Source organism: Dipteris shenzhenensis, chromosome 7 (assembly GCF_047967505.1).
Source record: "Dipteris shenzhenensis isolate YYH24624 ecotype China chromosome 7, Dip_SZ_1.0, whole genome shotgun sequence".
In the NCBI taxonomy this organism is placed as follows: Eukaryota; Viridiplantae; Streptophyta; class Polypodiopsida; order Gleicheniales; family Dipteridaceae; genus Dipteris; species Dipteris shenzhenensis.
This window is the reverse complement of record NC_141602.1, coordinates 7,880,104-7,906,937: the sequence shown is the minus strand read 5'-3', so window position 1 is coordinate 7,906,937 and position 26,834 is coordinate 7,880,104. Positions and strand designations below refer to the sequence as shown.

General features: G+C 43.5%; 1 protein-coding gene across 1 annotated transcript; it reads left to right on the top strand.

Annotated features, from left to right (window-relative positions):
• Window positions 1-5,997: 5,997 nt before the first annotated feature.
• On the top strand, window positions 5,998-26,789 carry LOC147899889 (uncharacterized). Its single transcript, XM_087377429.1, has 14 exons — window positions 5,998-6,250; window positions 13,707-13,796; window positions 13,924-14,094; window positions 14,202-14,414; window positions 14,998-15,387; window positions 15,967-16,061; window positions 17,233-17,374; window positions 17,501-17,667; window positions 23,937-24,168; window positions 24,246-24,389; window positions 24,510-24,638; window positions 24,803-24,889; window positions 25,059-25,157; window positions 25,271-26,789. Exons 1-14 carry the CDS (start codon window positions 6,002-6,004, stop codon window positions 26,417-26,419), a joined length of 3,357 nt encoding a protein of 1,118 aa, XP_087233555.1. The 5' UTR covers window positions 5,998-6,001; the 3' UTR covers window positions 26,420-26,789.
• The last annotated feature ends 45 nt before the right edge of the window (window positions 26,790-26,834 follow it).

Here is a 26,834-nt window from a genome sequence, read left to right as displayed (position 1 = left end):
GTAGTTGTGGAAGCCTCTGGACACTCCACAAATCGTGAACCTTTGTTACATTTATTTCACAATCTTAGGTTAATCGAGTCTCACCCGTCGCACATCCATAAACTAATTAATGAATTTAATTTTGAGAATGTCGTGGGCACCTATTAGTGTATTTATCTTGCAACACCCAAAAACTAGGAATTAAATGGTTGATGATGGTTTATCAAAAATTTAAGGTTCATGTATTTATTTGTTCATATCACCATAGTATACCATGTCTTCACACTTCAAGGCATTGGTAAGGATCTACTAATCCTATACTCCCTAAAGCAAGTACAATTTCATATTATCCATGGGATTTAGCTTTATGTTACCTTATGCATAATACTATGACCTATGGTTGGTCTAATAAAGCCTTCTTTAGCCAACCATACACCATGCTTAGTATTTAAGCAATGCCAATGCTACGCTTGAATCATTGTGTCAAGCAGTAATGTCATTATTTTAAGCAATGCCAACACTATGTCATTATAAGTGCCTTTGTGTGTGTGTGTGTGTGTGTGTGTGTACCTAAATATATAGATAAAATTGCAAAAAACTTTTTAGAAGGGACACACAAGGGGTAAGAACCTCCTCATAAAGATCCACCCCCTTTCCAAAATTAATAAAGGAGTAAACCAAGCTTGGAAGAAAAATTATACAAAATATTAGAATTATTAAGCAAAAGGTCCTAAAGGAGTACTTAAAAAATCGTAAAGGGGGTACTCCACCCTTTAGAAAGATAAGTAAACATAAAGACTATAAAAGAATGCTTACAAGTTTGGGGGAAAGAATTTTGTAAACCAAATTATAACCTAGAAAAAAATTAGGAAATATTAAAAGCTTGAAAAAAGTACGTTTAAAAAATACTTAAATAAATTAGAAAAAATACTTAAGGTTAGAAGGAGAAATAGGATTAGAATTTTAAGTGTGTAAAAGAATTGAGTGAGTGTGTGAAACAAAGAATGCTTGTAAAAAATCCTAGACAAACATAAGGACCACATTAATCAAAGAGAGAATAGTTAGAGAAGTTTTAACAGAGGAAATTTTGGGAAAAATAGCAACTCAAAATATACACACGCACACAGACACACATAAAATGTAAATATGTTAAACATTATCTAGATGAGTGCTTTCAATAAACTGTAAGAAACTATAGACATAAGGAAAAGCACTGATAAGAGCAAATGTACGAATAAGTTTAAAGTGTAAGTGTGTGTGTGTGTGAATAAAGGGCTAAAAACAAATAAGGAGTCAAACAAAGGAAAATTAAAGCGCCAATTACATACAGAGCAAGCCAAAGTCAACCAAATGGTTAATGATTTTCAACTAGCACTAAAACCTTGCCCAATTGTGTAATCAAAGGTTGAGCGACAATGGGAGCCTGCACAGGAATTGAACCTGGGACCCTCAAGGCCCTAGGCATTAGCTTCTCCAGATTGATATCCATCCACCCTTTGTAAATGCAATGCCAGACATGCCCATTTTCATTGTGTGGACATTGAGGCCTTGACCATGTGGCATTGCAAAGTAGTGCAATGGGTAGCTCAGGGCAGGTTCACACCATCCGCCCAAACACCCTACAAAAATGGAGACAAGGGTTGTCATCCTACATGGCCTTATGGGTGGCTCAAGCATGGATGCCTGCAAGGGAAAAAAGTCTTAGCTGTGTGAAGACCACCCACTCTGTGGGTGGCTGACAAAATTTTGGTGCAAGACGGGATGGAACCCTTGCTGTTTATGGAGACAAGGGTTGTCATCCTACGTGGCCTTATGGGTGGCTCGAGCCCGGACACCTAACAGGAAAAAAAGTTTATGCCATGTGAAGGCCACCCACTCTATGGGCGGGTGACAAAATTTTGATGCAAGATGGGATTGGATCCTCATTGGCTATCCCACACAAGATCATCCTTCCACCAGATGAATTAGTACCACAACATGTGCCGGACATCCTCTATTTCTTTACGGCAGGTAGCCTAGGGAGATGTTTGGGCTTTCTCCCACCTCCTTGAGTCGTGTCAAGAATATAGGCCATTGATTTGACTTGATTTAAACTCTTAGCTTTTCGCTAAGGCACTAAAAGCATATAGTGAAGCACTAAAAGCATATACGTTCTTTTCATAGTAAAACTATATAAATGTTTGAACTTTGTAAAAGGCACAAGCAAAGAGCACAAAAGAATTTGTGGGAACAGGTGTAGCTCGTTGCAAAATAGTGGGTCATTCAGTTTTGTAGACAATAGTCTTCATGTAATTTATGTGTTTCGTAGTTTATTTGTGTAGGATCCAAACTTGCACTTTTTTTTCCTTTATGTTAGCATGAGTCTTGCTATCTTGATATTTCATTGAATGTGAGAATCCACTTTGCTTTTCAATTTCTAGAATCTAGATTTCCAGTATCTCACCAATATAAAACTCCAACTCGTTCTAGCAACAGGTGTAGAGTGAGGTGCTCTACACCATATAGGAGATCTGGCAATCGTTTGGTAGCTCAAATTCTTGCAGCGTGACGATCACAACTATTTATGCTCTACACAACAATATTGGCCCTTGTCCCTGTTGTGCTTGGAGACCTTGTCTGCGATGTCATGACCCTCTCCCATTCCCCATTCTGGCAACATGAACAAACTTGTAGAAAGATTTGGCAAGCTGGGGACATTTTTGAGCCTATGGGTATTTTAGGTGCCCTGGATAAGAGTGACCATGGGTCCTCTTATCAAGTGCTAAACCCACACACTAAGTTTAATGTGGATGCCACACCCATTGGAATTGCTAATCGCTATTGCCAACAATAAAGCTGCCTTGGTCTCCTCCATGCAAACTCGTCTCTGAAAGTTAGTGCCCTACCTATGATTGCTCTTTGAGTTCAAGGTTTGTAACTCAATCACCATCATGTAACACTTGTTTATAGGCTTTTTCCGCACTGTTATACACTCCATGTTTCTATCTTCTCCAGGTGAGCTCAAAGAAATGCAAAAAGCAAGCAGGCCAGGGCTTCAGGGCTTATGAAATGTCTACAATCTTTTTCAGGATGTTAGTAAGTACCTTGCAAGCTTTGAGTCTCTGTTGTTTGAAGAAATCAAGGTGCACATTTGTGACATGGGGTGGACAATCATTCCTTACTTAAACTATTCCGACTACGTCCTCAGGTTTTTGTGAAAAGATATTTGCCTCTTTTGTGTTGGTCTTCAACTGGTTCACCGCCTCTGTGAATAGATATTTGCCTCTTTTGTGTTGGTCTTCAACTGGTTCACCACCTCTGTGAAAGTGCTTTCCCTGTGTCCTCGCCTAGTGTCCTCATATAGAGCTCCCTACTGGATGGCTATGTTGTTATATTCAATTAGTAATTCATATGGCATAGTGGTGATGATGGAAGACACCCACGTAGAAGTTTACAATTCGAGGTCACCTTCTGTTGACAACTTTATATGCATTTGCAGAGGTGCAAAAAAGAAAACAATTTAGCGTATGCGAACCGCTTGCAACAATAACCCTATGTCGTATTCCTTCCTTTTCCTGGAGCAACCACCAATGCACATACCGTCTTCCCTCTTGTTGATTTTTGAGCTAGCTCTCACGTCAAAGGCCAAGGGATGATCATCGTGCTATTGGTACTGCCATGCCACTTGGAGGTGGAAAGGTCTAATACGATCGACAATGTCAAGACCAAGATCTAGGATATTCCTTCACATCAGTAGACTCAGCTGATCTATGTCGAGGAGGGTACTGGCTGTGGAATGCATATCACATCTGCATATCTGTTGCATCACTTGACCACCCTCTTGACCAAGCATTGCACTATCACTATCGTTTATAGCCCAAACAAGGATGGCTTTCAAGATGAAGTTTAGGAAAGAGTTGTCGAGACAAGCGCTTGAAGATTTGAGCTGGTAGCTTGTCTAACGGTGCACGCCTAATGTCAAACATTGCCATGCAGATGCCAAGTTGTATGAACTTGTATCTATAGCAATATCCAAAAATATGCAACTTTATCGATCTGTCTAGTGTTAAATATCAGAGTGAGTCTCACTGCTGTGCGTTCCCTACTTCACACCCTGTCTTTATTCTGGGGTGAACATTCAAAGCAATCCACTGATAAGCACAAAATATGGATAGCCCAAGTTGATGGAATCTTTGGTTCACCACAGTGGCTATGATGTCTATGTTTGTGTACCCGATTTGTAAGTTCCTATTTCAAACTCAAAAGAAAAAGATGATTTTTTTTCCCAGTTGAATATTAGGAGACGCTTTTCCTCTCCATATATTCAAGTTGGCTGGTCTCAAGTTGGGAGTGCACCATTGTGGGTTGGGGGATTCTTATTCTTATTCTCATGGCTGAACCATGTGTTTCGGGGTGGAAGAGTCAGCGATATGGTTTAAGCTTCCTCTTTTGAGAAGTGCCTGATGCAATAGAACTTGGTTTTGTGCTTGTCAATTGATTTCAAGAAAATCTAATGGTGTGAAAAGCAAGGTGAAAAAATCTATATAATTCGTAATAACAAGCACATGATTGTCAGCATTGTCTATGCCTTCAAGAGGTCTAGTTGCTTGCAGTGTCTTCAACCAAGGTTCTGAGGTAAGATTCTCTCCCAATCGATGTGCATTCTCGGTATTTTTTGTTTATAGATTTGAGGTTGTAAGACAATTGAATGATTAGAGCTCTATGATGATCGATCTATCTATTTGTCTATCACTCCGTGCATCATGCTAGCTAAAGTGGATACACTGCGGTGAGGTTGTTGGAAGCCGGCCAGCCTCTAGGTTAAGCATCTACAAGCAGCCAAGATGGATTTGTGTTTAAGCAAGCGTAGCAAGGGCCTTGAAAAGATGAAGCCTAGCGTGGCATAGCCTTAGCATGTGAAGCTTTGGAGAGTCTCACGATGACCTTATGCTCTACTCTCACAAGCCTAAAAGCTCGACTTATTACATTGTTCAAACTCCCATTTTCCCAAGGTTGGAGAGGCACGTAACACTCGCTAAGTGGAGATTGAGAATGTTACATGCTCTTCCTCTAATGATAGTTGTCTTTTTGTGCTGTCTACTAAACGATCTTACAATGTTGGAATCATCTCGCTCACGGACACACACAAATCCTCTCAGGCTCACATTTGAAATTTTTTGGGATATTGCCTCTCGGCATTCGACTACAATTACGACTATTGACATTCAGTAATATGCCAATTTCTTATCCATTCGCGAGACTTATCCTCGGCGCTAATACTCTCGATGTTTATATTCTCGGCATTATCTCGGCACCCAGTGAGGGGCCCGTTTCCTCAGATTATAACTCTTTAGGGAAGAAAGTGCACCGCCTCCCCGCCCACACTGTGTGGTTATAATAATTATATATTATAATATAAATATGTTTCAATTACTCGTTCATTCAAAATTTCTTGTTTTTAATCTGAATTCTTACAACATTCCTCTCGTTTAATGCATGTTATCGATGCGAGGGAGCAAGGAAATCCATGATGGATGCAAGATTGGAGGATGAGTACACCTTTATTCATATGGTTGTAGTCAATATGATAATATTGTATAAATTGCAATTACAGTTATTGTATCGCCTTATTCATGTATTTCTTGGACTTCAGCTTCCAAAATATGGACATCACAAAATCAATAATAAATCACCACCCTTGACATTTGCAGGTAGGTTTGGGTCCTTATGGACCCTGTGTCGCGTTTCATGTCCACTATTTTACTCATTCACTCTTTCCCTTAAAATTTTCATAAAATAGTAGGATTGCAACGTCAATTTTGAGTTAGTAGTTACGTGCTCAACGATGGAAAGGATGCGTGCCGTGCCAATCTAGTTTTGTGCTGTACGGTCCGGTGGGTGGTGTGAACGCGGCCTCATTTTTGTCTGCACGGCTGTCATTCAGCCATTGAGGATGCATGCGTAATGAGGGCATTTTTTTCTTGCAGTTAGGCATCCAAAAGTTGCAAGATTTTTAGGTCAAAATCAATTTCAAGCCCATCCCATGATGGAGAAGGGCCTGCTCGGAGCTCGCCCTCGCCCATCGCCCTCGCCTACCCTCGATGGTAACAAGAGGAAGCGTGACGTCCAGAGCCAGTATGTCGCTTCCATGATGCAAGGCAATCCCAAGATGTTACTTGCAGATTCTCCTCTCTTCCAGGGCATCACTCAGCATCACCTTCCTTTCTCCATCCACAGCATTGGCCATGGTTTGGAGCCTCAGTACCATGCTCGCATCCGTCTTTCTCTCCCGGTACTTGACTGATCTTAATGGCGTGCTTTCTTGCCGTCCTCACTTTTGCGTAATTGTCCTTGTGCTTGCTTTCATAAATCTGTTGGCAATTCAGGCGATTGCTTCTTAGGCTGTCAAGACTCGCTTAAGCAGTGCGGTACTACCATTTGCACTTCGTTTGGCTCGGAAGGAACCCCTCGCTATATCTCCTACTGTATTTATCAAGACCTGTGCACTATCACAAGTTTGAAGGCTTATTTGGAGGGACGTCGTGAGAAGCCACTGGAGGAATGGAAAGGAATGATGTCTGATAAGGAAGTTTGTGAACAATCTTGATTGATGAAGAAGAAGAAGAAGAAGAAGAAGAAGAACAAGCTGAAGGAGACCAATGCTGAACAAAAAACTTCAACAAAGTGGACGACTCGATAAACTGAAGTGTTTCCACCTTATGGGATGCCTCTTGCGAGCTTCATTAGCCAAAGTAATGGCTGAAAGCGATCACTGGTAGGTGCATGCATGGGTTGCATGCCTGGCTAGGCGGCTGTGGGGAAAAGGTGTGGCATGTAAGCCACGTACCTTACTTTTCTGTTAGAACATTCTAAAAGGGTTGGTCTCCATGAAAATTACTTTTAGAAAGTACTTTTGTAGGAGTTAAAGTTTGCTATAATGAATGAAGAACTTAGTTGTACCTTTTTTAAGGCGTGCGGCCTCAAAAAGTAACTTCATGTCACCATGAAACCTTCCTTTATTCCAACACTTAGGACTGGCCAAAAAAGCTAGCAACTTTTCTTCATTTTAACTTTTATATGGTACCACCCAGTCCTTGGAGTCCCACGCACAATCCTGAAGCCACCAAATAGCTATAACAGCACAAATTTTGCAGTAGCTTTTCAGTGCATAGGCCTTGGAACTGCTTTGTGAGTGTTCTAGGCTTGGCATGTGCTGCCAGGAGATGAAACTAATGCCTAAAGTCCCCTCTAATCTGCATTTTTGCAAATTGCCTCTAGCAAAACTGTTCCAGGAGCTCTTGCGAGTTGTTTCCTTGCCCAAAAACTGTCGCCAGCTTCTGTCCATTAGAAACATGGTGGAGAGAGAGAGAGAGAGAGAGAGAGAGAGAGAGAGAGAGAGAGAGAAGAAGAAGAAGAAGAAGAAGAATGTATTACCGTCCTCTGGGGGCCGAAATACCGACCCATGGGACCCATAAAAGTCACGAAACAAGTGTCTCCTTCCTTTTATGGAAGGGGGGGAGAACAATTATTTTGAAATACATTGAGGAATACAACATTCACGATATTTAAGAACCTTGGCAATATAGTTACCCAGAGTGGCTATATGGCTATGTGAGAGCAAGCTTGCTAGGGTGTCGTGTTTCTCTGTAATATTGTTAAAGTCCCTCCTTATGCAGGCATACCGTGTGCATGTAAGGAGGACATGTGCTTCTATCTCTACTTGTTCTTGGTCACACAGCTTGCAAAATCTTTGTTCCCTTGAGACATCTCCCCAAGCACCTTTCTCTATCTCCAGAGTGTGATTGGGTGCGGATGAGTGCAATGCTTCTCCTTGCATTTGCAGGTATGGGCATAGTTATGTATTTTTGTGCATTTTCTTCCTCCTTGAAGTAGGTGTCCCAATAAATGGGATTGACATGCGTACAATAGTACTCATACCTAGCCCTTTTTTCAGCTGATTGCCGTTTTTGCTGCAATATTCCCAACAAAGCTTTATGAAATGCCTTCTCATCCATTTCCCTTGATGACATCTCCAGGTAGGAAGTTACTCTCATCTTTGGAACCATCTCTGAATGTCTTGCCAGCAACCAGATGATAGCATCTAGCTTTTGTTTGTCTTTTGAGGCCTTTTACTTGCTTCCCATGCTTTCATTGGTAATCTGTGCGACCCCATGGACTTGACCTTCTTTATGTAGACATGAAGAAGGATTTCATTCATTCATCAAGTGTGACATGATAAGTGAAGTACAAGACTTATATAGGCTGAGTGCACACACACACACACACGTGTACCAAGTGTATATGGGATAACTCCCAAAGTGACACATGGCACTCACACATGACACACCCATGAACTAGTACTAGAACTACTAGCACTACACACTACATCATGGCATTGTTTGGCTATGATATCTCCAACACCCTCCTTCAAAGCAAAGAGTGTCAACACGCAAAGAGTAGACCGATCCCCCCTCCACCGCAATACTGCAAAGAGCAAGTCCAACTATCCAACTCCTCTTGTGTGATAGTGACTTCTCGGTCAGCTTGCGACCGGCAAGGGCAAACCATCATTGGTCACCCCCCCTTACTCTGAACTGGGTGGTCAATATCATCAAACCAAAGTAAAAGACAATAACATTCATTTGGGGGATAACCCAAGGTAGAGTACCTCTTATTGACTCCAAGTATGCTCATTTTAGAGGGACAACTCAAGGCTGAGAACCTTTACTTGACTCAACGCAAACACACATAGCATAGGGGCCTAGAAAGCCCGACCTTGGTCGTATGGGTCCTCGTCCTCAAGAGAGGCCGTGAACCTCTGCTGAAGCTGCATGTATCTCCTCAAGGGGCTCTTTATGTTCAACTTGTTCTTCAGCAAGGAGATTGACATGGTGCTTCTCTTGTTCCTGTTTCTTCTTCTCAAAAGCGCATTGACTTATTCTTTTTTTTCCACAAGTAGTATAGGAGATCCGAAAGGGCTGCGATTGGGCCGAATGTGACCTTTGTCGAGTAGTTCGGTGACCTGTCTTTGGATTTCTTCATTTTGAGTGTAAGAAACCCGATAAGGAGGTTTTGACGGTGGATTACTGCCGGGAATAAGTTCGATTGGGTGATCCACTGGTCGTCGAGGTGGTAACTGCTTTAGGCAATTCCTGTGGAAAAAGGTTCAGGTAAGGCTAGAAAAAAGGTTGGTTGAGGTATTCAGAGGATCCTTAGTTGGTGTCTCCTCGATTGTCGTAACCAACAGAAGTGAAGTCTTTACTTGGCGTTTATGAACCCACTTCTTTACTTGTAAGGCAGAGGCAACTGGGGTTGAAGGAGAGTCCCTAGAACCAGTTAGCTCAATAAGTTTTCCCTGGTGGATAAACTGGATAGTATGGTTGCGAAAACTGATTGATGGATCATAGTCGTAGAGCCACTGTTGTCCGAGTATGACATCGTACCGAGAAAGAGGCATGTTGGATACGAAAAGACAAGTTTTTGATCCTGGTGTTGCACAAGAAAGTCGTTCCATTTGCGAGTTCAATCTGATAGTCCATGAGACTAGGACTGGTGGTCAACCGAAGTTTGTCGACCATAGAACTGGCTAGGAAGTTATGAGAACAGCCACTGTCGATGAGGATAGTGACCGTTGTTCCACGAATTGATCCTTGAACACAAAGTACTTGAGTGGCCAGGGAAGGTTTGGGGTTGCTGGCAAGGCTCAGGTGGATGGTATTCGCCATTCGAACAGCTTTGCCTTTCTTGTCTTGTGCTGGGGTAGCATCTTCTCTTTGGGAAGTGCTAGGTTCCATATTGGAATTTTGCTTTGGTCGCTTGGGACAATCGAACCATCTATGGTCGCTTGTACAGATGGTACAAAGACCTTTTGTGCTGGAGTTGTTCTTCTTGTCAGTGGCCGCACCTTTATGTTGGGGATGTCGGTAATGACTTTGTGAAGAAGAAGAGGCGCGATCCTTGGAGGAGTGCTTCTGTTGAAATCCAGCATATGATTTTTGAGGCTTCTGGGGATCTTGAGATTGTCGCTGACCTTGATTACCGGAGTTTTTTCGAAACCTGGTGTTATCTTGAGGGCGAGCACCTTTGGCCATAGTAGAGTTTTGTGTGTGATTAGCACTCTGCTTCCCTGTGTTTTGGAAATCTGTAATGCGCTCTGCGTAAGCAATAGCGCCATCTCTGGTGGTGATGTTTGCTTTAAGGACATCAATGCGTAACGAGGGATTTAGGCCTGAGATGAAAGCATGAAGGCGATCATCCTCAGTTAAACCATCAATCTCCAGCACCAATGTGGTGAACTGAGAGATGTAGGAAGACAGGAAACCCGTTTGCTCCAACTGTCGGAGTTTTGAACGTGCTTGGAAGTCCGCATTGGCAGGTATAAACTGCTTACGGAGCACGTGTTCAAAACGTTCCCATGTTAACACACTTTTGTTGTCCTTTAAGTGTCTTTGCCACCATAGAAAAGCTGTATCCTTTAGGAGGGAGGCTGCCAAGGCGATCTTTTTGCCTTCAGTGAGGTCAACAGTGTCAAAATACATGTGCATTTTTGCGAGCCATTGGTCAACTGTTCGGCGATTGCGTTGACCAGTGTAGGCTTCCGGAAGTTTGATGTCAAGTCTTTTAGTTTTGGAAGCTTGAAGTAAACGGTAGAGGGCACGTAGTTCAGTGTTTTCTACCTCTGGTGGGAATGAATCCGCATAGTCGTCTGGTTGCATCACGTCATCCTCTGTATGTGTGGTACTTCGAGAATCTTGAAGTTGTTGAACTTTCTGGACCAAGTCGGAGATGCTGTCCTGAAGCTGGGATATTTGAAGTTGCAATAGTGATTCGCCTTGTACGTTGACTTCAGGGGTCTTTTTTGGACTTGATTCTTTGATCTCTGGAGAGGCTTCACGCGAGCGTTGCGACATATCGGAGATCCCTGTGAGAAAAGCGTGAACTTGCGCTCTAGTTTGTACCATTCCTGGACGAGGATTCGGGCTGCTCCCTGAGGTTGCTCATGTTGGAGGGGGAAGGCGAGGCAGGATGGAACCACCCGTGGAAATCTGGTAAAGGAGGTCCTGTCTGAGGTAACAATGGTGATGTCAAAAGTGGTGTTACTGCTCGTGAGAGGACAGGAGTAGGTTGCAGAGTCCACGGATCTGAGAAGGGATAAGGAGCTGCTGTCGGAAATGGAGGATATCCAGGAGAAGGAGTGCCTTCAGAGTGTAAATACTGACTTGGAGAAGGTACAACCTGTAGAGGAGGATATCTGGGAGCTGAAGAAGGTGGAGAGTACCCTGGAGATGCCGAAGGTGAGGGGTAAAATTCTCTCCAAAGATGGACAGCAAACTCTTGAGGAATATCGGGTTCTGGGTATCGTCGTGTCTCGTGGAACACAACCTGTACGGTGCTGAGGACGTAATGTAAGTGAGGTGCCTCACGCAGAAGGTAGAGGATGTGGTCCAAATCACTAGGAGGGCACGTGACACAGAAGACCCAAGATGCAAAGGCTCCGAAATGGGCTGGCTGTGCAATTTGAACACGATATTGTGTGGTAGCTGATGCCTGAGGTGTCCTTGAAATGCCGGGTGAATTACCAGGGGTTTCCATGCTTTAAGGTAGATTCCTTCATTTCCTGTAATTTGTTAATGGGAAGAGAATCCTTAAAAGCAGATTGGAAAGACTCCACCTGGCAATAATTTAATCTGCCAAATTGTTGCGTAGAAGAAGGCTGCAAATCGCTGTCCAGAGATCCATGTTGCAGTGGTTTGCGAGGTTGTCTGGTCTGGGCTGTTAACAAGCGGTCTTCATTGCGCGGAGAGGCTGCAACTGGTGCTGATTTGGCAGGACAAAGATGGCGAAACAAGGGGGGGGGTGCTGCAGGCTGTCAATAGCGAAGCACGTGGCAGTTCCCAGGGCTGGACTGCGCAGGAAAAGGCAGGGCTTGGCTGGCAAGGACTGCGCAGGAGGGGGGGGCTGTGTGCTGGAGCGGCCAATGATTTCGCAGGGGGGGGGGGCTGGCGAGGCCAATGAATGCGCAGGGGCTGGCGTGCTGGAGAGGCGAGGCTGCGCAAGGGGCTGGCATGCAGTACGGCGCAGGGCTGCGCAGGCTGTACGGTGCAGGGCTGCGGGCAGTATGGCGCAGGGCTGGCGAGCAGTACGGCGCAGGGCTGGGCAAAGACGGGTGTGCAGGTAATTCCGTACGGTGCAGGGCTGCAGGGAATTCCGTATGGTGCAGGCCGTACGGAATAGAAAAGGAGGGGCTGCGACTTTTCGTTGAGGCTGCCTAAGGTGGTTAGTTGCCCCAAAAATTAAGTTGGGGGTTTAGTTAACCCTAGGTAGCTAGGGTAAACCTAAGGGTAGGGGATGGGTTTATTTTTTTCCCTTTTTACCCCTCTAGGTACCCTTTTGTAGGTACTTGGTGCCTAAAAGGTGTGCCTATTCGAAGGGGTGTGACCCTTGGAATAGGTGCACCTGTTCATGAAGGGGTGTATCCCCGTTTTTAAAAGGGGTGTCCTTTTGTCCACGATGGGGTGTGTCCCTTGAGTGAGGAGTCAAGACTCTTCATCAAAAGGTGTGTCCGATGGTGGAAAAGGTGCGTCCCTTGGTTTTGGGACAGCCCAAGCACCTGAAAAGACACGATTTTTGTCGTGTCCATTCACATCAACTTGTGATGTGTGGGAGATGGAGAGGCCCTAGATGACTTTAGGCAGGGTAGGTGTTTAAAATTTTTATGCTCATCCTCTCCATCTCTTCCATGCACAATGTGCACGGATATCCTTCTAGTGGAAAAGATGTATCAGATCGGCCCTAGAAGGTGGGGGGCATTTCCTACAGGCAGGAGCGAATTTTGCTCTGATACCACTTTAAGAAATCCTAGATTTACTATATTTAGAAATGTGCTAAGGAACAAAAAGGAGACTGAAATAGCAGAGAACGAGGAATAATTGTATTGCTTGAATGTCTGTAGTGTAGATGTTGTGTCATCCATACAATTGGGCCTCTCTTATATAGAGAGTGAAGAGTCACACATGAAAAGGTGTGTACTCCAAAGGGTATGTGCATGAAGAGGTGTGTACCCCTTGTGAAGGGTGTGACCCTTGATGAGGGTACATTACAATAGAAATGTCTCTTCAATAGGATGTCTCTTGTGAAGGGTTGTGCCTCATTAGGAAGTGTCCCGTCGAAAGGGCAAGTGTCCCGTCGAAAGGGCATACCCTTCCACAAGTGTCCATTCATCAAACCATCCATAAGTCTAGAAAGAGAGAAAGGAATACGTCACAAATCGTGACAACTACAGTAGAGTGTGTTTGGCTTTGCCAGTTACTTACAGATCTTGGTATTCGCCAGACATCCTCCACTATGGTCTACACTGATAGCCAGAGTGCTTTGGCCATTGCGCGTAACCCAGTGTTTCATGCGCATACCAAGCATATTGAAGTTCACTATCATTATGTTCAGGAGCGGTTGTCAGTAGGAGACAGAGAGTTGTCCTATCTTCCCACAGAGGACAACATAGCAGATATGTTTACAAAGGCACTTCCTCGTCCCAAGTTCGAAGTCTTTCGATAGGCTTTACACTTGGTTCCCTTTGTTACATGATCTGACATGGCTAAGAATCAATGACTCTTTGTACCTTGTATTCTCTCTTTTGCCTATCGATCCTACAATACTAGGCTATTGTCTATCTTGTCTTTTTCAAGACACGCTATGTTTGATGATTTTAAGGTCTAGTTTGCTAATGGTTGACGTCTACATTGACACAGGATGGCACAGAGGCCTGGGGTGTGGGAGAAGCACGAACTAAAAAAGAAGCAGAGAGATTGGCTGCTGTTGATGCTTGCAAGAAATTAGATGTGAGTATCTTACATGCATTCGTTTCTTTTTATCCAAAGGTGATATCATTTAAGATGGATATATTTTACATTTCATTTTGCCTGTGTTTTAAACTGATAGCTTTGGTGCATTTAATTTACTTTACAGGACTTAGGCTTCCTTGTGGGTCCATCGAAGAATAACTCCTCTAACTCTGGATGGGGGGACAATCCAAAAAATATTTTGGTTACAAGCATTGCATTTCGAGACATCTGCTGTGGAGGGAAAGCAAAACCACTACCCATTACCCTACGTGCCTCGGGACCAGACCATGCAAAGGTTTCTGCCATTTCTGGATCGGTTATTTCAGCCAATAATGTCTCTTCAATTTCCATATGGAAATTCTGTTCTGTTTTTCTTTGATCTGAAATTCGGTGACACTGTAGGTGTTTGTTGCTGAGTTGACTGTTCCCTTAAGGAGCGAGGGTGATTCTTTTGTTGCAATTGGACAAGGTCGCAACAAAGCAGAAGCTGAACGTGCCTGTTGCACGGCTGCCTGTGAGAAACTTCACCAGGAAGGACTACTGAACAAACCTGGTGATCGTGGTGGGGGAACAATTGCAGTTGCAACAACCACCAAGTCTTCACTTATGCATCAGGTAAACTGTATTATAAGATGCACACTTTTTATGTTAGTGTTGCTCATTGAGGAAGGGGTGCCTTATGTGATATAGAAACGTCATGGGACTGTTTCTCTGCTGATTTCATTGCATAGCTGTGTTTAATTTTCATGTGAGATGAAATCAAATTTTCATTGATAAGTTTTGAAGAAGTATCCTGGGCTCCTAGTAGAGCAAAGTGAATTCATGGAAATGTCCTTTTCTAAAGTGAGTTGTACTGAATGGGTGACCATATGCTCTATTCTCCCAATATCTGAGGTGGCTTCATTTGGCAGTGGAGGAAATCTAGGATTTAAGTTCTAAGCAATATTGATTAGGTGAAAATGGATATCTGTTTGTATATTGAGCATATCTGGACTTCAGGTGCCAAGTCAACATTGCATGCAACTTGGTCTAAGCTGGTGATTCTAAGTTCTTTGGACATAACCTTGGCTTTTCAGTGCTGTACAATTTTATAGCCTGGACCTTCCAAGCATTTATATGAGCATGTACATGATATGAAATGATTAAATCATTGAAGGAGCTTGCTTGCTGAGTCTGCCTCTTTGGTTGATAACTCCAGCAAAATGATCAGCCTGCTGTGGTACGGATTCGCGATGAGCACGTGCTTAGGATGGAAGGTGCTCTCCAATCCCTTTATTTGGAAATGCAAGATGGTATTCCACAGAGAACGTGCCAATCTTCATCTCTTCAACAGGCACAGAATTATCATATGCAGAGGGAGGCAGTGGAAATGACTACAAATTTTGTGAGTAGAGAACAGCTAGCTACTGAGGATATCATGTTGCGGGCGGAAGCAATGAAGAGAGTGTCGTCCCCAGAGTACATTGAACAAAGGCTGGCTTGCCAATGCTTACCTGCATGGAGCAAAAGGCAGAAGATAATTGATACAATACAAAATAATCGAGTGGTTGTCCTTACGGGGGAAACAGGATGTGGGAAGACAACCCAGGTATTTGTAAAACTTACAAGAGATTTGTTTTTACTGAGTCCTCCATTCAGCCAATGCTGAAACAAAAGCTATCTTCCTTTGGTTCTAAATGTAGGAAAAAGAATAAAGGAGCGCATTGCATGCTTGTATCAGAGTATTAGCTTATTGGTTTTTAAATTCCTTTTGAACTTTGTCCCTGTGCATATAGACGGAAGGAAGGACTGGCTTTCTACTGGGGATGTTCTGTGGCATTTTGGAAAGGAAACATAAATTAATTGTTTCATCATGTGAAAAATGGGTTTAAAGTGTAGAGGTTTTTGTACTCATTATCTAGCTGTTCCTTTGGGACTTCCTCAACTCTATTATCTGGTTTTGTGCCATGAAGCCATCCTGCTGGATGGCATTCCGTAACCTCTTGACATGCTTTCTTGTCCATTGACGTGAGGTGTTCTTCATGTAATCTCTTGACATGCTTGTGTGACTATTTTTTACCCATGGCTTAGAGCCTTAAATTTCTATTCCTTATGTTCTTAGGAACTCAGAGTCGAGGGCCTCTATATGTGGTATAGATTTCTCAGTTGGTAATTACAATGACTGCAGGTTCCACAATTTGTACTAGAGGATTTTGAGCTGAATGGTTCTGGTGCTCAAGTTCATGTGGTGGTTACGCAGCCAAGGAGGATTGCTGCCATCAGGTCATATCCAACTTTTTGTTTCCAGTAGATTCTAAGTTCAGATCGCTGAGCCAAAATGTAGGGAATTTTTCGGTTATGCTAATGTTGGAACATAAATAGACATTTCTTCTAAAGTGGATGCAAGTCATCGTGGAATTTCCTGGAGGTCCTTAGGCAAAACAGATTCCCTTTTAGGTTCCAGCTTGGTATAGGAGGCCATACCTTTGTGATGTTGAGCAATGTTGCTCTGTCTATCCATGGGCGTTCCAACTCTGTAGTCATTTCGGCGCGCATGCGTTGATTCAGTTCTTTGTGTTGGGTTGCTAATATGAATCTTGTTGAAGGGCTGTCCCTGCCTTTGGGAATCACTCTTTTGCACTTCCCTTGTCCTGTTATTTGATTGCTTTGGTCTTTTATTTCAGCCATCTGTTGTTGTGACTCTTGCTGACGGTCCGCCTTGCAGGGTTCAGGGCTGCTATGATTCTGGAACTTATGTTCTTGTAGCCTGAGACTGTAAGCAGGAGTCAGAACAGCAGATGGCTATGAGGTTGGGTGTTCCTTCACTATCTCAAACTTAATACTGCATCCCAGTGAATAAGCTGCAGTGATCCTGTTGTAGGACTGGCAAGCTGTAGTGATAGATTTTAAATTTGAGGCAGAATTTTATATGCAGAGAGGTGACAAAAGAATAATGAAGTTACCAATGCTGCAAAATTGACGATAAGGAAGATCATGTACATTTCGGTGGAGTTTTGATCTTCGTTTTAGTTTAGGTTTGATGAAATGGTACTTTATTGTACTGGAGAAGTTTGCATGTGACTATGACAATGCAAATCTGATGAGGTAATATGAGGTTTTGTGAATTGTTTTGTTTAACCAAGGTGCAACTTAAGCGCTCTGTATATTGTCTCAGCATGACAATGCCCAAATGGGGGCGTTGCATCTTTTACATATAATCACCTAATCATTTCCTAGAGCTTAAATGGCCACAAGGTTTTGACTGTTGTCTGATTGGAGTATCAAATGGCTTAAATTTGTGTTTATTCTTGTGGTAAATGATGAATTGAAGGTGCAAGAAAGACTTGATGAAATTGACCCATGATAGTGGGCTTATGCCCGTACTGCCTAATAAGCATGATTCTTTTGAGCATTTAAGAAATTGCTCACACCAGGATATATCTTATGTTTGCAGTGTTGCTGAACGTGTTGCATGGGAACGAGGTGAGCCTGTCGGAAAGAGTGTTGGTTATGCTATCAGGCTGGAGGGTGTGCTGCCAAGATTGCGTGGGAGCATTTTGTACTGCACTACGGGGATATTACTTAGGAGGCTACAGGTCGAGCATTGACGTTATAACATGTCCCGGTTTTCAGGGCCCATTGGATAATTTCGAATGTTGAAAATTTCATGAATGCCCAACTTGGTGAGAATGCAACTAAATTTATCTGGATATTACTGACAGAAAAAGGATGGGCTAGCTGGGGTGACACACATCATTATTGATGAGGTTCATGAGCGGGAGCTGGAGACAGATTTCTTACTTGTAGTTGTTCGTGAGCTTCTTCAGCATCACACATCTTTGCGAGTGATAATCATGAGTGCAACACTTGATTCATCAATCTACACAAGGTCAGTCTTTGAAGTGCAAGTCTATTTGCTGGAATGTCTGAGTACTGTCCCTCCCCTTCTGGTACATTTGCACACAGTGAACTCGCTAGACTGGCACAAAACTAGCAATAGGTTTCATAACCTATGCTGCACATAAAGTGTGTCTTGAAGTGCCAACTGTAACTTGTTAGTAGAAAGGCTATATTATAAATCTGTATTGCTTTTTTGAAGCTCCTTTTGTTCATAGTATGCTTACATTCTCTCTCTCCTGCTTTTCCAATGTTTCATCCCCGTGTTTAGGGATATTCAAGGTTTTGAGCTGAGGTCATCATTGTCTTATCTGATGTGCTTATTATTGAGAGGGATACTTGTAGCGTGATTGATAGCTTCTTTTTTGTTTGGTTTAGTGTACAGGAAAAGCATGTAGGCCCTTGAAGCACATAATTGGTCTCGTAGATCATTTATATTTGCACATAACTCTTTTTATGAGAGTTAAGTCGTAAATTGTGTGCTTCTTAGATAACCTTGCTTTTCCAAGAATAGATCTTCCCACAAGATCTACACCACCTCCACTCTAGCTCTGGCTGTTAGGTTATTTCTTCCCGTCGATTTCACCTAGTCATTACGGGGCAGGAAGGCCCGTGGGTCGGGCGCTTATGCAAGAATTTGACTTCAAGGCTAGGATCTACCAACAAGGGATGCCTTATGCAGTTGGTGTGTGAAGCAACTTTGCTTCATATCTGACCTGTATGAATCTTGTTTACACTCAATGATAAGTGAGTGTCAATCTTTGAATCTGCAGCTCTCCAGAAATGCCCAGTAAACTTAGCATCTCTGTCAATAACTATTCAGTCGGTAAGCCATGCAAGTTAAACAACCATTTCACTCCGTGGGCAAGCTGAGTTGGGTGATATATTTTCTCTTGTAGGAATGAACCATGACAATTTGGTGAATCGATCCACAATCACCCAAATTGCATCATGCCGACAAAGAAGTTTGTGGTATTCCTAATCCATTTAAATACTCTGCCATTTCTTTTCAAGTATCTCCAAAGGATGCAACAAACAGGCCATCGCGACTCAAGCGCTCCACTTTACCATTGACCATTTTGAACATAGAGATCTTAGGTCAAAAGAAAGTTATTTTGACTAGATTCAAATTTGTACCCCGAAGTGATCGGTAGTGGGATTATCATGACACTCCAACCAGATACGCCGTGTCATATCTCACCCCCGCGTACACAGACCTTACCCTTTTGGACAAGCAAATCTTTTTAAATGGAATACTCTCTAATTTTGCTACTAAGAGGGGCATTCCCAGCTTGTACTTCATCCCACACATTTGAAGAAATCATCTTCGAGATTAAGGCCCAGGCTGATCATCCTGAATTGGATGGACAGAGTCCAGACTGAGAGGGTCTATTAGGCTATGGAAGTTATGTGGAGATCTTATGTCTCATAGACGTAGTCTGATTGGAGAAGAGTATCTTCCTTATTGGAGATATCTCACAGTAGTGCTAAGCATTCAGTCACCCGAATCAGTCCATGCATGCTGATGTATGGATATCAGCCTAGAGTCCTATGGGTAGTTGGATTTCAGGCACTACGGCTGATTGTTCAGGATCAAGTGCAGTATTATTCTAATAAAAAATGGTCAGTTCTCTTGGCATCCCCCAAAGATTCTCAAGTAATACATATTAGTCAAGTCTACAAAATGTCTTCACAATTTTCTGGTCTGTTCTTGATTTTCAAAAAGATCTGTGAAGTGACCTGATGGTGTTCGAGTATACCTAGGAGGAGAGCAAGTGAGTAAAGGGCGGGAAAGCTGAGCAGAAGGAAAGAGAGGGAGAGGGAGAAAGAAAGAAAGAAAGAAAGTTTATTAAAGTCTTCGGAAGACCGATGGGTCTATGAGACTGTGAAAATCCTGATACAACGAGCTGTGGTAGTGGAGCTACTAAACGAGCGTCCATACTAATGCAAAATGCAAAATGCAAAAAATGCAAAAATGCAGAATGGCAGTACTAAGTCCTAAGTACAACATAGTCATGTCGATGGTCGACTATATATCAATCTCAGCATCATCATCAATATCATCATCATCCCCAGCAACAGCAAGATATCAGGATGGATGAGGCAGTGGAGGCATGAAGTCGGCAATAGAGTGCTGTTGGCCACTCAGAGGTGCGGTCCTGGCACGTCTCCTGGTCGTAGCTCTGCGTCTAACTAGGGCTACTGTGACCCCTGTCGGTCGGGCTCCGACTCTAAACAAGGAGGGGATGTCTCCAAGTGTGATCTGTGTGTTGACCCTCTGTCTGAGCTGTCGGGTCACGGGCTCCGGGTGACGGTCATGTCGAGGCCTCGTCTCGTTGGGGTCCATGTGATCTAGCTAAAAGAACTCCGTGATAGAGCTCTGAGAGGGATCAACCGAGAAAGAAGTCTGCTCCTGTCTCCATGCTCGGAGTATCCTCTCACGGTGTCTAAGTGCCTCATGAATGAAACCTGCCAAACACCGCTGGTCTGGGTAGGAGAGGAAATGGGCTAAAATCCCATAACTATCTTTGAAGAGGCAGTGGAAACGTCCTCGGATCTCATAGTACACAGGACACCTGAAGATGAAATGCTCCTCTGTCTCAACCTCCTGTATGTCACATAGTGTGCATATTGGCCGCTCCCTGGGTAGTTGCTGTGCTCTGCCGCTCTCGATGCGAAGTCTGTGTGAAGAGACCCGAAATTGCCCAAGAGAGATCCTCATCGAGTGAGGTAGGTGAATCTGTGTGTATCCTGGTGGGTCAATGAAACCCTCTGTTGTGATATGTAAGAAGTGATTTCTGTAGAAGTTAAGCTTCACTGGGAGTTCACTTGGTTCCAACTAGGTTTGAAAAGTGTGTAGCTGTAGTAGATCCTCACGGATAACCTGGTTGACCTCGTGTGATAAGAGGGGAGAGAACGGAGCATCCATGCTATACTGGAAGGGAGGTAGTCTATCCATGTGGAGCATAGTTACCAGCCGAAACGGAAACGGAAGAAACGGAAACGGAAGAAACGGAAGAAACGGAGTTTCCGGGCCCCGCCGAAACGGAAACGGAAGAAACGGCAATATGATACAATTTATGTATAGAATTTTATTTTTTATACATAATATAATTATCAATAGAGTGCAATTTGCAAATCATACATAATACAATTATCTAGACTTGAAGCTTCAGCCTTCAAGCATCAATGCATCATTCATACTTCTTGGAGCCAGTGCCTCCTTTATAACTATCTAGGAGGGAGACATGGACCCAATAAGCATCTCTCGGCATTGAGGAGGATGGAGAGGTCACAAGTGAGAAAGGATGGAGAGGTAGAAGGAGGATGGAGAGCTCAGAGGTAAAAGAGGATGGAGAGGTGGAAGGAGCCTGGAGGATCAGAGCCTAGAGGTAGAAGTGAAGGAGGATGGAGAGGTTACAGGTAAGATTAAAGAGAGGATGGAGAGAAGAAGGATGGAGGGATGGAGAGCAGGCTACCAAGCTGCAGCTTTTGCAGGATGGAGAAGATGGAGCAAAGGATGAAGAGGATGGAGAGAGAAGGATGGAGGTCCGAGGAAAACGGGATGGAGAGTCCAAGAGCAAAGGATGGAGGGATGGAGAGAGCTTAGAGAAGGTGGAGAGAGTAGCAAGGATGCACAGGAGGAGTGCGATCGGCGGGAGGCGGCGAAAAATGGAGCCAGGCAGCGAAATCACAACTTTTGGGATTTAGGGCAAAAACAGGTTTTACGAAACGGCGTTTCTTCAAGAAACGCCGTTTCCGTTTCGCCGTTTCCGTTTCCAGCCAAGAAACGGCCGTTTCGTGCAACTATGATGTGGAGCCCCAGTCGCTCAAACCATCTCTTTGTACGTGCATACCAGCACCTCTGATCTCCTCCTGTTGCAAGTGCCATAGAAGAGGATAGAGCTATCCATGGTAGCGTGCTACGCCCCGAGGTATAATCTCCATATTCCCTAACTCGATACAGATATGTGATGACCTGAAATGCAGCATCTAGTTGTAAAGGGGAGTGACCCAAACTCAGCCTGAATGATTTGGTGAGGAATGGATGACTCACCACGAATCATCCGTGATAGCATGAGAACCTGTAGCCGCTCCACACGGGCCCACTCTGTATCCGACAAGTCTAGCCCCCAACAAGGGCTGACGTACATCCCCGCTGGGCGAGCCAAGGAGTCAAAAAGCAACCCCTTGGTGCGTGGATCCTGAAAGTGTGAGCGGAAGCACTACCTCTCTAGCCTGGCCAATGAGGCATACCCTCTACTCAAGCGTCCTTGCATTGCGGGTCTCATAGTGAAGCTCGGTCCGGAGAAGATAACCCCAAGATAAGTGTATGATGAAACTATCTCAACAGATGACCCCGCAAATGTGAACTGCTCCTGACGTGTGATGGCTCGAGATGTATTGAAGATCATGACCTTGGTTTTACCCAGGTTGACCTTCAAATCATGAGACTCACAAAAGGATTGTAGTGCGTCTAGGTGTCTCTGAAGCCCCTCTGCTGAGGAAGACAAGAGAGCCACGTCATCTGCATAGAGCAAAATCTGGATCAGCGTGCCCGCAAGAGAGCAACCTACACCCCCCAGAGTGTAAGGAAGACTAAAGAAAAGCTGAGCACAAGGAAGAGTGGGAGAGGGAGAGAGAGATACAGAGGTAGCAGCTGATTTGAAAGGGAGGGAAAAGAGGGGGGGAGGGAGAGATATGGAGAGGGGGGGCGCTGATTTGAAGGGAGGGAAGAGAGTTGGAAGACTAATTAGAGACGGCCTCTTTTTTAAATAAAAAATATACTAATACAAACAAACAAGGAAAACTACCGATGGGGCTTAGTCTCTTCCAGATTTAAGCAAAGGAGAACTGTTAATTCTTTTTCTTCCATGTGGCAACAATAAAAATGTAAGTTCTCATAATCATGGATAAAATCACATAATCATGTAAGTTCTCATAATCATGGATAAAATAACATAATCGTGGCTAAAAGAGATTGGGAACTAAACAAGAGAATAAAGATACAGTTCAAAATGCCCCTCAACCCCAGCAACCTCAACAAGGAATACTTGATATGCTACAGTGGCAGCCATGACACCCTCTCCGTATGCAGAATTGGGGCAAAAAACCTTCTATGAGGGGGTCTGAATCGACCCATTATTGGGAACCTTGATCAGATTTTTTAATTTACAGCAGCTGGTAAGAGAGTTGACGATTTGACTAGCAGGTGTGACAGCTAGACTTCAGGTCCTTCAAGGACCTGAGAAGCAGGCAGTTATTGATGAGGTTGTGCAGGCTTGTAAGGCCTCCCCCCCTACCCTTCAACTAGTTTCTACAGTTAAAGACCTAGTTCATACTGAAGTACAAACAATGAAGAAGGAAGTGACCATGAAGGTTGATACAAAGGCAAGTAAAGCTGATATTGTAGATGAGATCAAGGAACACGAAGCCAGATGTGAGAATGCACTGGAGATAAGAATAGGGGGGCTTCCTTAAGACTGGTTCAAAGAAGAGGACTCTTTCAATGAGACTTTTACCACGCGTTAAAGCAGCCATGCCCGACATTGAATGGAAGTTGACGATGAGGATGATGATGGAGCAACTAATATCCAACCCTCTAAGAGACATTAATATCCAACACTCTAAGGGACATGCTATTATTATGCTTAGCTCACATGATTTATGGATCAAACTTCTCTGACAATGTTCCAAGATGAAAGGGACCAAGGTATGGATAGCTGAGGAACTCACAGGAGCCCAATTGAATAATAAGGCAACAGAATTAGCCAAGGTCAAGGCTGCTAGGAAAGAAAGAAAATGGGCAGCATACTGTGAGTTTATAGCATTCATCAAAGAGTTTAAACCAAAACCAAAAGGCTTTTAGTCTTAAACTGATTTATGGCTGATTATTTTTTCAGTTATTATGTAGGTACTCTAAATAACGGAGTTTCGCACTTTTCGGAATTGCTATGGGCCCTTCCTAGGTATTTTTTGACTGATTATCATATACTTATCACTTCCACTCATTTGAAGGGCCATTTGATGTGACTCTATAATCTACTCGGCTCTCTTGCTTCCTTCTGACTTTCTTTGTGCGGTTCCCTGTCTTCTCTTTCCCTCTATTTATCTCATCTCCTCGCCTCATTGTGCTATGTTCTCCCGCTTCTGAAAATCTGTCTTTCCCTTCAACTACATATTGAGGGATACGTGCACCCTTGTCTATTAGATGTCAAGGCTGGGATGCTATGTGTTCTGATATCATTGGCTACTCTGCAGGTATTTCAATAATTGTCCCGTGGTTAACATTCCAGGGATGATCCACCCTGTGCATGTTTACTTTTTGGAGGATCTGTCAAAGCTGATGGGTCAATATTTCTTTGTGCCAAAATTTTCAAAGCCAGGGATTTCAGAGGACGAAGAGGTCAATGTGGACCTGGTCGCAAATGTCATATCTTGGATCACCCAAGCATTTGCTGAGGGTGACGGTGCAATTCTATGTTTCTTACCTGTAAGAGTTACTGTTAATGTTTTCTCAGAATAAAGTTCCTACTCATGCAGTTTGGTAACAAATACATTTAACTGCAGGGCTGGGACAACATTTCTGCTGTAAGGGATCGTTTACTGAAATCGCCATCCAGCAGAAATATGATGGTCGTTCCTCTACACTCTCAGCTTCCAGCTGGAGAGCAACGGGCTGCTTTCACACATGCACCTCCAGGCCTACGCAAGGCTCGTTTCATCAGAAAAGCTAAATGAATACGATTTATTAGACATATAGCTAGTAGTGCTTTATATCTTTGGGAATACATGTTTGGCATGTCTTCCTGATCTTGATTGTCTGTTTGTCAGGTTGTCTTGTCAACAAATATAGCAGAGACAAGTGTAACCATTGATGATGTGGTTTATGTTGTTGACACGGGAAAAATCAAAGAAAAGCAATTTGATCCTTCTACTAATATGACAACAATGCGGGTGCAGGTGGTTAGCTAGTCAGTCTGTGTAAATGGTGCCTGCAATTGATACTTTGTCTGTCTGGGGAGGATAGTGTAGATACATCTTACAGGTTCAATCTGCTTATCAAAATGCTATCTCAAACAACTACATGATGGAGTAGGCTTATGGTTTAATTATTGTTTCTGCAGTGGACATCTCAGGCAAGTGCACGCCAGCGGCAGGGTAGGGCTGGACGAGTCAGAGCTGGCATTTGCTTTAGACTATACGCAAAGCAGGTGGATATGTGCCCTCAAAATAGTACTAGTTGATCTCTCTTTGCCAGCTTGAGAGTAACTTGGCCTCTCAATTAATATTCTCATAATAAGCTTGTCCAGCTGTAGCATACACACAACTTGTCTTGAAAGTCAATTTGTTTAGTACTGACAAGACTCTTGAACATGCTAGGTTTTCTGTTCTATGTCAGAACATCAAATTCCTGAAATGCAGCGTGTACCCCTTGAGGAGTTATGTCTTCAGATCAAAGCCACTGCAATTACAAGTGCAGTAAGTCGTTGCTTTTCATGTCCAGTTTTGAAAACTATGACCTATACTATGCTCTGCCACATTTTCCTTGTCATTGTGGTGATTGCTAAGGAAGTATAGCTTGCGGTATGCAGGTGCCAGAGGCTACCTTGACTGGCACTCTCTTGAGGCCTTTGGATGACTTAAAGTTGGTACAATCAACCATGAGTGACATTGAAATGTTCCTTTCAAAGGCATTGCAGCCTCCAAAGGGACATGCGGTTCATGCTGCCATAAAAGTGCTTCAAGAGCTTGGTGCTATCGATCAATTTGAGAATTTAACAGCCTTGGGAATGACACTTGCAAAGCTGGCGGTGCATCCCAGATTTGGGAAGATGTTGGTTTATGGGGCACTACTAGGTTGTCTGGATCCGCTTCTGACCATATCGTCAGCCGCATGTTTTAGAGATCCTTTCGTTTCTCCTGTCAACAAGAGGGCTGAAGCAGATCGGATAAGGGAAAGTTTTGCGATTGGTCCATCTTATGGGAGTGATCATCTGGCTCTTGTAAATGCATTTGAACAATGGTCTGCAGCCTGTTCACTCAGCCGCGGCCACATGTTCTGCGAGGAGAATTTTTTGGCACCTATGATCATGAAGCTCATAGCAGGTATGAGGAAGCAGCTTGAGAGAACATTGGCAGAATCAGGCATCTTAAAGAGTTGGATAAGGCCAAATGCTAGGGCCTCTGCACATGTGGCCAGATGTCTTCTGGCTGCTGGTTTTTATCCAAACATAGCCCGCACTGAGCTTTGTCGTGAGTCCAAGGGCATGAAGAATGCAACGAAACATGCATATCGGTGGCGTTTGGGATTCAAGGCTCAAAATGGTCGGGTTTTAATACATCCAGTATCAGTTCTGTCAGAGAAGCAATTGAATCCTGACTCACATTACCATCTAGTATTTCAAGAAAAGGTGCAAACGAGTCAAGTCTTTGTCCGCGGCTGCACCTTGCTGCCTCCACTCGCAATTGTTCTTATGGGCTGGAATGTGCGTCCGAGTGCTGATCCTGGTCTACCTGAGATGAGCAGCGACAGGATACTTTTGGAGGTGCAGGGATGGATGAAATTCTTGATTGACAGGAGATCTGGATCATTACTGCTCCAACTTCGTGAGGCTTTTGACAAAGTTTTGAGCAGATGGGTGACTGGATGTGCCCACACAGATGCTGAGCATCATCTTGTGGAAACAGTAATTGCTCTTCTCGAGGCCACCTGTGAAGACGTGCTTTCGGGTACAGGTTGATCGAAAACACATTTACCAGTTAAATGTGAGCTCTTTTGCATCAGTGCTATTATGTGACCTGAAATATACAATCCATGAAGCATGAACGATGAAAAATCAGGAGACATTTCTTCAGGGTTTGATTGATTGGGCTTGAGATCCCATGAATCATGATCTTAGAAGGTAGGGTTGACATTGTGGTTAGTTGAAGTGAAATGCCACATTTGTTGCTCCAATTGAAAGTTAAGAGGCTTCTAGGAGGTTGGCAATTATTCAGGTCTATCAAACGTTCTGGTTTTGCAGAAATTAACTTTGTAGCAACCTAGTAGAGGTGATACTTCAATATTTGAGTCGTCTTTGCCTGGCTCCGAGGATGGAGAGGCAGATTTTGTCTGAGCATGTTATTTAGAAATGTTAGTGCTTGCTGAAGCCTCTA

What these genes read in the sequence shown, in the direction of transcription:
- LOC147899889 (XM_087377429.1), top strand. Translation starts at nt 6,002, where the DNA reads ATGATGGAGAAGGGCCTGCTCGGAGCTCGCCCTCGCCCATCGCCCTCG. An exon ending in AGGAGGATTGCTGCCATCAG is followed by an intron (nt 16,062 to 17,232) that starts GTCATATCCAAC and finishes TTATGTTTGCAG; the next exon opens with TGTTGCTGAACGTGTTGCAT. An exon ending in CAATTCTATGTTTCTTACCT is followed by an intron (nt 24,169 to 24,245) that starts GTAAGAGTTACT and finishes ATTTAACTGCAG; the next exon opens with GGCTGGGACAACATTTCTGC.